The sequence below is a fragment of the Lupinus angustifolius genome, chromosome LG15 (assembly GCF_001865875.1).
Source record: "Lupinus angustifolius cultivar Tanjil chromosome LG15, LupAngTanjil_v1.0, whole genome shotgun sequence".
In the NCBI taxonomy this organism is placed as follows: domain Eukaryota; kingdom Viridiplantae; phylum Streptophyta; class Magnoliopsida; order Fabales; family Fabaceae; genus Lupinus; species Lupinus angustifolius.
The window spans coordinates 1,978,026-1,991,027 of NC_032023.1; the positions used below are offsets into that span (position 1 = coordinate 1,978,026).

General features: G+C 35.6%; 2 protein-coding genes across 5 annotated transcripts in view; both read left to right on the top strand.

The window, feature by feature from the left end:
• The window catches only part of LOC109328699, a 12,082-nt gene extending 7,479 nt beyond the window's left edge, over nt 1-4,603 (top strand). The window contains exons 11-13 of the mRNA XM_019562283.1: nt 3,530-3,604; nt 3,784-3,867; nt 4,064-4,603. Coding sequence (XP_019417828.1) covers nt 3,530-3,604; nt 3,784-3,867; nt 4,064-4,411 — 507 coding nt within the window. The 3' untranslated portion in view covers nt 4,412-4,603. The remainder of the gene's footprint in view (nt 1-3,529; nt 3,605-3,783; nt 3,868-4,063) is intronic.
• LOC109327337 (sm-like protein LSM1B) lies at nt 7,034-12,296 on the top strand. Of its 4 annotated transcripts, none has more exons than XM_019560436.1 (6): nt 7,034-7,133; nt 7,411-7,493; nt 8,787-8,855; nt 8,970-9,085; nt 9,184-9,246; nt 11,926-12,296. In XM_019560436.1, the coding sequence occupies exons 2-6, from the start codon at nt 7,424-7,426 to the stop codon at nt 12,001-12,003; spliced, it is 396 nt and encodes a 131-aa protein (XP_019415981.1). In that variant the 5' UTR covers nt 7,034-7,133; nt 7,411-7,423; the 3' UTR covers nt 12,004-12,296. The 4 variants fall into 4 exon arrangements, with proteins under 4 accessions (XP_019415981.1, XP_019415984.1, XP_019415982.1 ...); XM_019560437.1 differs by lacking the exon at nt 7,034-7,133 and adding an exon at nt 7,171-7,250; XM_019560438.1 differs by lacking the exon at nt 7,034-7,133 and adding an exon at nt 7,284-7,303.

The window sequence follows — 13,002 nt, forward strand, 5'->3', positions numbered from 1 at the left end:
GAAGCACTTAATAACAGAGTTATATTGAGTATTAACCAAAGCACGAAAATGACAATAAATACCAAAGAATTCAGAACGATGTTTCATAAGAAAAATCCAACAATAACGTGTGTAATCATCAATGAAAGAGACATAATATTTTGATCCACTTTTAGTAGCAATTGGGGATGGACCCCATACATCAGAATGAACCAAATCAAAAGGTGCCTTAGAAATTGAAACACTTTTAGGAAAAGGTAAAGCAGAAAACTTGGCAAGTTTACAACCACAACAGTCAGAAATGTCATTTGGTTGTAATGATCCTAAGACTCCCGTTGATGTTAAGTATTTCAAACGAGGAGAAGATACATGACCCAGACGAGAATGCCATAAATAAAACTTAGAAGAAGACAAATTCAAACGGAAAGATGATAAATCAACAGTAGGAGCTGCAACATGTGGAAGCTTCAGTTCATCCAAAATATAAAGCCCCCCCTGTCTATGGCCTGTCCCAATCAGCCTCTTCGATTGAGGATCCTGCACATAACAATGAGTTGAGGAAAATAAGATTGAGAAACCAGAATCACACAGTTGACTAACAGAAGTAAGACTTAAAGTGAGGTTAGGTATATAATAAACATCAGAGAGAGATAGTTTAGGTGTAGAAACAGAACCAACTCCTTCCAATAACATAGGAGTTCCATCAGCAGTCATAACAGATACACAGGACGGCTTATGTACAGATGTAAAAGATTTAAAGTCAGATGACATATGATGGGACGCTCCAGAGACAAGGATCCATATGGAGGATGATATACCTGATGAACCAGCAGAAGACAGACCTACATTAGGAGAGACTGACATAGCATTGGGCTGAGATGCAAGAAACTTCTGAAATTGTTCTACCAGGTCAGACATGTTAGACCCAGAGTGAACCATCCCAGGGGTGGCAGATGGAGAAACAGCAGTAGCAGCAGCAACATTGGAAGATTGAGATGTGTGCTGAAAGTTCCTGTATTTCGACTGAGGCGGACGCCACTGAGGTGGTTGATAAGGTTGCTCCTTCTTCAATAATTTTGGACATTGAGCCTTCCAATGACCCTTTTCCTTACAGAAGCTACATTCATCATAATTGACTCTGCCTTGAGATTTTCCTTTCACAACAGGAGCAGCAAACACAGAGGGGCTTGGCAGAATCCCTTTGTCAACAATTCCCTTTTCAGAGTGGGACTTCAAACGAACTTCTTCAGCTAAAAGTTCATTAACAACAGAGTCAACAGATGGCAGAGGAGTGCGATGCAAAATGGAACCACGTAGGCCTTCAAAATCATTTCGAAGAGCCATCAAAAACTGTACTAAACGCTGTTGTTCCCGGCGATCAGTGTACGGTGTGAATGCTTGCAATTCTGCAGATTCAGTGAGTGCCAATTGGTCCCAAAGATTAGTCATAGCAGAATAAAACTCTTGGATGCTCATGCTATGTTGTTGGAGAGCTCGAATATCAATCTCTAACTGATATTGTTTTGCAAAATTGGACTGCACATACAATCGTTTAAGGTGCTCCCAAACCTGAGATGCTGAATCATATTTTGCAAGTTGAACACCAATAGATTGCGAAACAGAATTATTAATCCAAGTAATAATTTTCGAGTTGTTCACTTCCCAAGTTTCTAACTCCTTTGCATAATTTTCAGTAGCACTATTTGTAGGTTTAACAAAAGTTCCAGAAACATATCCCCACATTCGTTTACCAATCAGAAAATTTCTCATCACATAACTCCAATATGCATAGTTGGAAGATCCATTTAGTTGCACACTAATGGATTGCAAAGAATCATCTCTTTCAGTTGTCATAACTAACAAGCACAACAGCAGGGAAATCGAAATGCAAAGGGAAAGAGAAACAGAAAACCTGAAAAATTCGCTCAACGAAAACTGCGAATCTGAAACTGAGATCTCCGATCTGCGAAATGCGGAGGCTGATCTACCACTGCAAAGAAGAAGAAAAGATGATGGAACCCAGAAGCATGAACAGGATCCGCAAAAGCTGTGGCCTTAGCAAACCTTGCTCTTGATACCATGTTAGATCAGCTGCATAGGAAGGAAGAGAGAAGGGAGAGGAGAAGAAGAAGAGAGAAGGGAGAGGAGAAATGCAAATGGAATTAATGATGGAGATAAGGCCAAATGGTCAATACATATAGGAAGTTAAGTAAATACAAAAAGACAAGACTACCCTTTACTAATAACTAAAATACATTTAACAAAATCTGGATCTACACGATGTAATCATATTTCTTTTTCTTCATCAAATCTTCGTTTCTCTATGGGTACATAAAATAACCATTGTTTATTAGCCTACTTTATCTTTCCTAAGTGTGCATATGTTCCATTAATACTGGTTTGCTTCATCTTATTCTTGAAGTCTTGGTCCTTGTAACAGATATGCACATTTGTCATTATTCCATAAGGTGCCTACAAAGGTTTTGTGGAAAGGTCTAGAGAATAAGTGTGTTTGAATTATCTATATTCGAGCAATCAATAATATGTATGATGAGGTCAAGACTAGCGTGAACATGCAAGATAGGGTTTTAGAAGATTTTCCTAATGCCACATGACTACACCAAGGGTCAATATTGAGCTCCTACTTGTTTACATTGGTCTTGGATGTGCTCACTAAGCATACCCAAGAACCAACACCACAATATTTTTTGTGCCGATGATATTGTCTTATTGGGAGATTCGAGAGAGGAATTAAATGGAAAAATAGAAATGTGAAGACAATCTTTCGAAGCTCATAGATTTCGTATAAGTCGAAGTAAGACAAAGTATATGAAGTGTAAGTTTAGCAAGAGGCGGACAAACGTTATTGTAAAGGTAAAGATTGGGGATCATATCATACCATAAGTCACTAGATGTAGGTATCTTAGGTCAATCATACAAGACGATAGAGAAATTAATGGAGATGTGAGTCATAGGATTTAGGCGGATTGGATGAAATGGTGGAGTGTTTCATGTGTCATATGTAATAAAGTGGTGTTGCTCAAGCTTAAGGGGAAGTTTTACTGCACGACTATAAGATCTGCAATGTTATATGGAACATAATGTTTGATAATAAAATGCCAACAAGAGAATAGACTTGATGTAACAAAGATGGGAATGATGTGTTGGATGAGTGGACAACTAGAAAAATATGATTAGAAATGTATATATGAAGAGAAAATTGGAGTAACTCTTATTGTAGAAAAGATGGTAGAATCACACCTTAGGTGGTTTGGACATGTGTGGAGGAGATAAGTAGAAGCTCCATAAGGAGAGTAGCTCAGGTGGAGACCAATCCAATTCCTAGAGAAAGTGGTAGACCAAGAAAAATCATAGGTGGAATTATTAAGAAAGATTTGGAAATCGATGTTTTGTTGATAAACATAATTTATAATAGAGTATCATGGTGTTGTTTAATTCATGTAGTCGGTCCCATCTAGTAGGATAAAGGCTTTGTTGTTGTTATACTATTCTTAATTGTCTTCCTGTTGCACTATTTTTTATTTAACAGATTTGTGCAAGAGATCAGATAGAGTATCTTACAGCTCAAGCATGGCTTTTAAAAAGTAAAGAATTAGAACAGAAGGTTTGTTATTATTCTCTGCCTACTCCACATTCTAACATGCTTGAGTTGTGTTGAGATTATGGAACCTTAACAAGATGAATGCAACTTTTGAGTTGTAATGGTTCTTATTTTAGATGTTGAGGCATCATTATCATTATTTTTTAATGTATCTTCTTGTGCCACACTATCTGAATTGGCAGGTTGCGAAACTGAGTCTACAAACTGGCTTTCTGTCAGAGTATACGAGTATGGCAATTCTTGAGGATGATCAGCTAAAAAAGGAAGTATGTATCAAAACTTTAGGTTCCTCTTCCTTCTGTATTTAGATGTTTGGTGATATAACAAAAAGACATAGATATAGCCTGTTGGTTTGTCTGTTTTAATTGAACACTCATAATCCATCTGTATACTGTGATTTGCATTCATTGTTTTTGAAAGTTGATAATGTTGCAATCTTTCTTTTAAAATCATGGTAAACAGATGTCAAAGAAGACCAAACCTCGAAAAGGAGAAAACGCCCAAGGCCAGAGAATGATCATGCTCCCAAACTTAGGCATAGGCTTTGGCAACTTGATTGCAACCGCTGAAAACACTCCACCGGGATGGGAAGAAACAAGAGGGCCTGATGGGGCTGAAATGTTTGTTAAGGCGGCCACAAATTGCTGCGGCAGCATATGCCATTACTGCTGTTGCATGTGCTGCATCCAGTGCTGTACCCGGATGAACAACCAGTGTGCGACGGCATTGACTCAGCTTTGTGTTGGCATAGGATGCTTAGGTTGCCTCAGCTGTTGTTCAGATATGTGCTGTGCAGAAAGTGAAAATTGAAATCACAGAAATTGTTGTATTTTACATTTTTACTACGCAGACACTACTGTTTACTTGGCTGTTATATTGGAAATGTATTTGTTACTGTTCCATTTCTCGACCGAGTTGTAAACCTGTATAGATTTTTAAAGAGGATAGTCCGTGTGTTTAATATCGCAATAGAAGTAAATTTTCAAAGCGTTATTTGCCAGAGAAGAAACTTCTGTCAAATTTATCTTTACTGTCTCTTTTTACAGTGCTCATTTAAATCTTGTTCAAAAAATGACCCAACTGACCTTTAGAATCAGATGAGAAGTCTTACCCAACCCATGCTTTCCCCTAATTTTAATATTAAATAACCTAATATATATATATATTATATAATCATTTACTAAAATTATGAATTACATATCCTATTATTATTTTAGAATAAAAAAGTATATTACACAAAGTTGACTCAATACTGTAAGACTGTGCTGGATCATTATGTATCCATTCTGTCCAAAGGCCAAAGTTTAGTACACCAAATTGTTTTTTAATATGTAGGCCAGAGAGAAGGGATGGAGCCAAATTTTAGTACACCAACTTTTGTTTTCCTCCAACCTCCTGAATTTGGAGGGATTAAGTTTTGTGAATAAAATGCCAAATATTATAGAAACTCAATCCAAAGTGTCCTTTATAGTATTAAAACTTTGGAACGTTTACAAGAGTAGTTGTGATATTATTTAAAAAAAGAAGTTAAAAGTGCAAATTTGTATTGAAAAGTATGGATTTCTAAAAATTGACTAACTTCATTTGTATTATTTAATGTCTTTATAATACTGGTTAAGGCAACTATTTTAATCTTAATTGGGTGTAAGTATACTATTGGATAATAGCTTAGCTTATATTTTGGGTGAGGAGGACCTGAACCTGCATGGCCCAATCATGATCGGGTCCAAATAGGATCAGGCATCATCGTTATAGACTTGATCAATATTTAGGATCGGATAGGGATCAAGCATGACCCGATCCAACCTATCTCATGGTCACTCACTCATTATGTTTGTATGTGTCTTTATTCAAATGTGTAAAGAATAACAACACGTTTTTGGTCGAAAATATCACTGACTCTCTAGTTTTTTCATCATATATACATATATCATTTAATATGTTAAATTACATAGTCATAATAATAAATAATATTGAGAAGACTTTATCTAAAATAAATATACATTATACTTAATCTGATTTAGGGTTGGGTTCGAGTTTGAAGGATGACCCGATCAATATTTAGGGTTAGATTAGATTTGGGTCTAAGATTGGATTGATTTCAAAAAATAATTCGACCAATATTTATGACAAGGTAAAGGACATGCCTTAATCCGTCCCAACTGGACCCATGTTTGAGATGCGTGAAATTCTATTCAGTTTTGTTGTTAACTTTTCATTTTTCTCTACTTTCATTTTCTTCGTTTTCAATCTTATCTTCTGTAGATTTATTTAATTCTCAATCCATTTTCTTCAATCAAGGATAAGGGAAGATTCACAAAGCCCTAATACTCTCAATCATTTGCATCTTAGTTAAAATGCACTTGCAATTTTGGTTTTGCTTTACTAAGGTTAGTTTAGGAGTTGGATTTTGCAGGGGAATAAAGGAAAATGAAAGCTTGAAAGTCATCTTACAAGTTTATTTCATGGCTCCCAAAACATTCCATTTTCTTTCATTTTTCTCCAAAATCCAACTCTCAAACCAACCATTTTGACAAGATTTGAATAATATGTTTTGAAGGGTAAACGTTTTCGGACATCTTATATGTTTCAGAAGAGACATCCGATGAAGCAATATGATAACAATGTCTTCAACTATTATGACAGTTTGAATTTTTTTTGTAGAAAAGTTGGATTTGGTAAGGCTTATACCATTAGTACTCATGCAATAAAGTATAAGTAGTGTGCTTTAATTAACACTATTGAATAATATAATGATTCAAAATATGTTATTTGCTTTTTGAATGATTAATCCAACATAATTAACATACATATTTTGTTTTAAGAAGAGAAACAACTTCTAAAATTTTATTAGACATGATTGACTCCAAAGTCTTGTATAATGCAAGCAATTTCCAACAGAATTTTAGGAATATTTGCACTTATATTTGTTGCACTCTAATTATTATTATTTGTATTTTTCGTTTTCTAAAGGGAAGTGTACTTTCAACAAGACATTAGTTGAATGTAAATCGTGCTAGATGTTTATAAAGATTAAAAAAGTAAATAGTTTAATTCTTGAGAACAATATTTATTAAGAGAGAAATTACACATTTTTAAAGGAATTAATTTTTTATCTATAAGGTATGAAGGAATACTCTTGGTAATAAAAAAACATATCTACTTGATAACAAAAAATCAAGTCGAGGTAGGTTTTCGATTTAAAAAAAGATTTAATATGTATATAGTGAAAATGTTTTTTACGCTCTCACCAAATCATCCATCATTCATATGTTAACATATTAACCATAATTGATTTTTAAACTTTCAAACAAAACTAATACAAATCAATAGTGAATAATTAATTTGTTGACAGTAAAAAAAACTTATTTTAAAGTTTTTAAAAATAAAAGAAAGAATAAGAAAAGGTGGTTGTATAGGTGTAGAAAACCAAACTTGAGAAAGGTCAAAGAGTTTTGTTTGTTATCACACACTAATCTCTCTTCTCACTCTCATCTCATATCCAACATCAAATAACCATTCTTTCTTTCAAGTAAGTGTCCCTTCAATAATGTCCAACCTAACCCTTTCTAAAAAATTCTTCAATTAACCCTTTTCTTTGTTTGTTCCCATTCGAAGGAAAATAGGGGTTATCTTTTTCTTAACAAAGGTTTTTCCTTTTTGTGTGGGTATAGTAAGAATTGAAATTGATAATGCAAGATTGTAAGTAGATTTCACAAATTTGCAATGTTTGTTGTGTTTGAGATTGTGGGGTTGTGGTGTAATTGAATTTGAAAGAGGTTTTAGATCAAAGTTGTTTGCTTTTTCAGGTTTCACACAAGAATGAATCCAATGTCTTGGGCTACCCCAGATGATGTTTTACTCTCTACTTCGCTCGCCACATACCTTGACAGTATAATCTCTCTTCCTAATCTCTTTGTATTTATTTTTGTATTTTTATAAAGTCATGATTTTGATGTTTTTTATCGAATGAAAATATTCTATGTGATGGGAACAAAGGAGCATTCAAATAGTAAAAGATAGTAGGGAGAAGAGAAAAAAAGAATTTGATAATGAGGTTCGGTCAATTGTACTTTCGGCCTGGTCCATTGGAATATGAGCCATTGCATAATACCATGATGAGAGTAACTTCACTAGTAACTTCAAATATCATATGGATATATTCTTGTTTTTGTTACTGCTGCTTCATTGTGGGATTTGTATATGAACTGTGGATTGTAGTGGTTATAAAAATTTTATGGTGCTAATTGTATATGACCAATTTGTAGTATTTTTTTATGTATGTCATTTTCTTGTAGTGCTGCAATATGATATGTTGGATGAAAAGAAGCATTGAATAATGTAAAGTTTTCATAGAAGGGGGAATTAAATTATTATGCATTCTATAAAAACTAGTAGACATCGGAAGAATTACTTTTGCGACCTAGGAATAGCATATTTTGTTGGGGTTGGTGGAGCTTTGTGTCAAGGCTATAAGTTTAAGTTGTCATAACGGCTCCTTGATGTACGAAAGAAAGAAAAGGTGACATGTCTTTGCTGCTTTATAATTCTCCTGCATTTGAAAAGTTTTTTACTTGTTTGGTAAATTCTTCCGACTCCTTGATCAATGAAGTTTCAGTTTAAAAGATTGCTGAAGTGAGCTTATTTAAAGAGCTCCCAGCAAGTTTTGTTTGTTATTGTAGAGGAATGATTTGCTAAGAGTATACTATAAAAATAGACAAATAAATAAATGAGGACTTTCTGAGAGTATTGTGCTCTCATGGCGGTGTGTGCAGGAGGGCACTATCAATTAAGTCCAGTTGAGCTTATTCATTGAGATTGAAGTACTGAATGCTATAAAACAGTGCTAAATGTTGGAAAAAGAGTAAATGTGAGTGTGAGTGAGTCAAAAGTCCTACACAGTGCTATAAGTTACTTCATCTAGGTAACAGTAACGGGCTTTCACTCTGCTTTTGTCAGACAAAAATGTTAGAAATCAGTTGCTATCCTTTGTTTCCACTTTATAGTTTGCGATGTTTTTTTTCCTTCTGCTTCTGTTGTGTTTGTTGTTGTTGTGCTGTTATTTGTTATTATGTATCTAATTATGTCATCTTCAGTTAAAGTGGAGATTTAAATCATTGAACTTCATGCTGAGATGTGGCAACACAGAAATGATTTTCTTTTTAATAGTTTGTATTTTTCACAGAAAAAATTATTGTCCTGTTACGAGATGGTCGAAAACTTTTGGGGTTATTACGTTCGTTTGATCAATTTGGTAATGTATCCATCATACACGCATCCTACTTTTTTATTAGGTCACTTTTACTGTTATTATAATTATTATTACTTCTAATGTTAACCAACAATTTGATGCAATGACCACATACAGCTAACGTAGTTCTTGAAGGTGCATGTGAACGAGTAATTGTCGGTGATCTTTATTGTGATGTCCCTTTAGGCCTATATGTAATTCGTGGGGAAAATGTTGTCTTAATTGGAGAGCTGGTATGATGTGTTCTTGATCATTTCATCTTATTTGATTGCTACTGATTACTTCTCAAAGAAGTTTAATTAACTTTCCAATCTTAATATCAATGTTATAGGACTTGGGTAAGGAGGAACTTCCGCCACATATGGCTTGTGTGTCAGAGGCTGAGATAAGAAAGGTAAGCCCGTAAACTACTTGATAATCAAACAGCTGGACTTTATTTTTCATGTTTTAGCATAATAATTACAATGGCCCGTGGATAAATTAATTCTTGTATTTAAATGCCTGCTCGACATATAAGGACCTTTGATGCATCTTATAGTATTGCTTACCGTTACCGATGATGTGTAGGAAGCTTTCTGAACATTGCTGGGGTGGGGTGAGTGGGATATGACTAGTTGACTGAACACAGATGTAAGCATGTAAGTAGAAGAGAGGACGAAAGCCAGAGCTGCCAGTGCAGTCTCTGCCCAAGTGGCCTAAGCCACCCCAAACCCAAGTTTCATCCAGAATTTGCACCCCACTTCCCTATTTATATTATCCACTAACCACGTATTCATTTTCCATTGCCCCTTGGGTAAATGCTAATTGCTATCGTCTTTATTCCCCCGACTTTGGGTACTTCCTATTCCCACTAGCTACAAATGCTTTCACTTACTGGCTGTTTATTTTCTCTAATCCTCTTGGATAGTTTCCTCTTGCTTCCTCCATCACCTTTATGTATTACACATGTTTAATTGTGGGTCCCCAAGAGTCAGCTCAATTGGTTAAGCTGCGGCTGAAAATAAAAAAAATGCCATCATCTCCATCCCTTATCAACGACTTCACAAAATCCTCCATTCCCAAACCAAAACTATATGTATTGATGTGCTTGAGCTTGGGCATGGGATGAAATATTACTCTTAATGTAAACAATAAACCATCTAACATAAAGGAGGCAGGACAAGTAAACATAACGAACAAAATTATTAAAAACGGGAAGGTCTAAAAGATTTTATTTCGGTTTACTATCCAGAGCCCAATAATATCCATAGGTACCAGGCTTGTTCAATGTCGGTGACCCTACCAACTGGCATCAATTCCTCCATACCAATCAATTGCACTTCACAATATGAAGGTCTTTAGATGATAATTTCAAGGAGTGATGAAAATGGTACCCATACTGCATACCAGAGACTATTCTGAACTTCATAAATGTAACCAGTTCTACTGTTGGAAAAACGAGGTTGGACGTAATTTGACTTTCTGCTAATAACATCGTATATACAACAACAACAATATCATCCGTACATGATTGAGAATTCTTACTCCAACAATTTCAGTTTTTTTCTGGAAGCATCAGTCAGATTTCTGTTTTTGTTTGAGTTGTAAAGCTGTGGTATACTATTAATTTTATTTCCATGTACTAAATTTCGGTCATTGTCTCTCCTTTGAAAAAACCAAAATAACTGTGTCACGCACGAGAAAGGACCCTTTGCTTCTCTTCAAATGATATTACGATAAGCTTGGCCATTGTTCTTCTGTCTTGCACACTAATTATTTCTATTTTATTCACTTCACATTTCAGGCTCAAAAAGCATCGACATATAAGGACCTTTGATGCATCTTATAGTATTGCTTACCGTTACCGATGATGTGTAGGAAGCTTTCTGAACATTGCTGGGGTGGGGTGAGTGGGATATGACTAGTTGACTGAACACAGATGTAAGCATGTAAGTAGAAGAGAGGACGAAAGCCAGAGCTGCCAGTGCAGTCTCTGCCCAAGTGGCCTAAGCCACCCCAAACCCAAGTTTCATCCAGAATTTGCACCCCACTTCCCTATTTATATTATCCACTAACCACGTATTCATTTTCCATTGCCCCTTGGGTAAATGCTAATTGCTATCGTCTTTATTCCCCCGACTTTGGGTACTTCCTATTCCCACTAGCTACAAATGCTTTCACTTACTGGCTGTTTATTTTCTCTAATCCTCTTGGATAGTTTCCTCTTGCTTCCTCCATCACCTTTATGTATTACACATGTTTAATTGTGGGTCCCCAAGAGTCAGCTCAATTGGTTAAGCTGCGGCTGAAAATAAAAAAAATGCCATCATCTCCATCCCTTATCAACGACTTCACAAAATCCTCCATTCCCAAACCAAAACTATATGTATTGATGTGCTTGAGCTTGGGCATGGGATGAAATATTACTCTTAATGTAAACAATAAACCATCTAACATAAAGGAGGCAGGACAAGTAAACATAACGAACAAAATTATTAAAAACGGGAAGGTCTAAAAGATTTTATTTCGGTTTACTATCCAGAGCCCAATAATATCCATAGGTACCAGGCTTGTTCAATGTCGGTGACCCTACCAACTGGCATCAATTCCTCCATACCAATCAATTGCACTTCACAATATGAAGGTCTTTAGATGATAATTTCAAGGAGTGATGAAAATGGTACCCATACTGCATACCAGAGACTATTCTGAACTTCATAAATGTAACCAGTTCTACTGTTGGAAAAACGAGGTTGGACGTAATTTGACTTTCTGCTAATAACATCGTATATACAACAACAACAATATCATCCGTACATGATTGAGAATTCTTACTCCAACAATTTCAGTTTTTTTCTGGAAGCATCAGTCAGATTTCTGTTTTTGTTTGAGTTGTAAAGCTGTGGTATACTATTAATTTTATTTCCATGTACTAAATTTCGGTCATTGTCTCTCCTTTGAAAAAACCAAAATAACTGTGTCACGCACGAGAAAGGACCCTTTGCTTCTCTTCAAATGATATTACGATAAGCTTGGCCATTGTTCTTCTGTCTTGCACACTAATTATTTCTATTTTATTCACTTCACATTTCAGGCTCAAAAAGCAGACAGAGAATCCAGTGATCTAAAGGGCACCATGAGGAAAAGGATGGAGTTCCTTGATTTTGATTAAAATCTGATGCCATCTTAGTTTGATAGCTGGCCCCATCTGCAAATATTAATGCATCTGTGACTAATGGTTGGAAGAGAGTGGAAGAATAAGTATGGAAGATCATTTGTCTCTGGAAAGTAGAAAGATTGGAAAGAGTATACTTGACAGCTCAAATGTTTTTGTAGCACAGGTCAAGAAAGGAAATTAACATTTTGGCTTTTCTAGAGTGCAACTTACACTATCAATGCCCTTCTGTTGCATGTGGATTTTTACTGATGCATATGGGGGGCATTTTATTTAGCTCTTAAACTCTAGTTTGGTTTTAGAAAATCTGATATAGTGAAGATAATTTGTTTGGCTGTTTATTCTCTCTCACAATGCCTTTTCAGAATCTTTGGTGTTGTACTCTTTGCAATGGCCAAGGTTTACCTCACTTCCTGACTTAGTTATAGAGTAGCCCATGATAACTTAGTAGTGACCCATGATCTACACGCTCTTTACTTCTCAGCTTCTTCACTGAGAGTCTGAGACCTCAACCTCCCAATCCATGTAAACATCATCTTATCACAGAAGCGTCTCTCTTTTTTTGTCCTCGCGAGGATCTTGTCCCGCCCTTTTGTCGAGGGATTAATCCTATTCGGGATACTGGCTAGGTCATAAACTTACACCTTAACCTCACTAAGGTCGATAGAAATAGTGGAAAGGAGAAGACTTGGACAAACATTCCCCTCCCAAGTTAAACTTCCAAACATATGTTAAGGGTGCTTAAGTCTTTAGGTATCATGTGATGTGCTGCAATTGCTTCCTTGTGCATGGTTGTTTATTTCTTTAGCTATTCACTATTACTGCAAAAAGTGAAAATACCTTGCATGGCCAAGCCTGCTAGGGTGTTTGAAGAACATAATGAATGGTATGCAGAACTTCAACTTGAATTTTACTAGGTCCTAAGTGTGCATGTGGATTAGTTTGGTCTATGTTCAAAATAATTTCCAATCAAAGGTTTCTTGAAAGAGCTTTTAT

What these genes read in the sequence shown, in the direction of transcription:
- LOC109327337 (XM_019560436.1), top strand. Translation starts at nt 7,424, where the DNA reads ATGAATCCAATGTCTTGGGCTACCCCAGATGATGTTTTACTCTCTACT. An exon ending in ACGTTCGTTTGATCAATTTG is followed by an intron (nt 8,856 to 8,969) that starts GTAATGTATCCA and finishes GACCACATACAG; the next exon opens with CTAACGTAGTTCTTGAAGGT. An exon ending in TTGTCTTAATTGGAGAGCTG is followed by an intron (nt 9,086 to 9,183) that starts GTATGATGTGTT and finishes TCAATGTTATAG; the next exon opens with GACTTGGGTAAGGAGGAACT.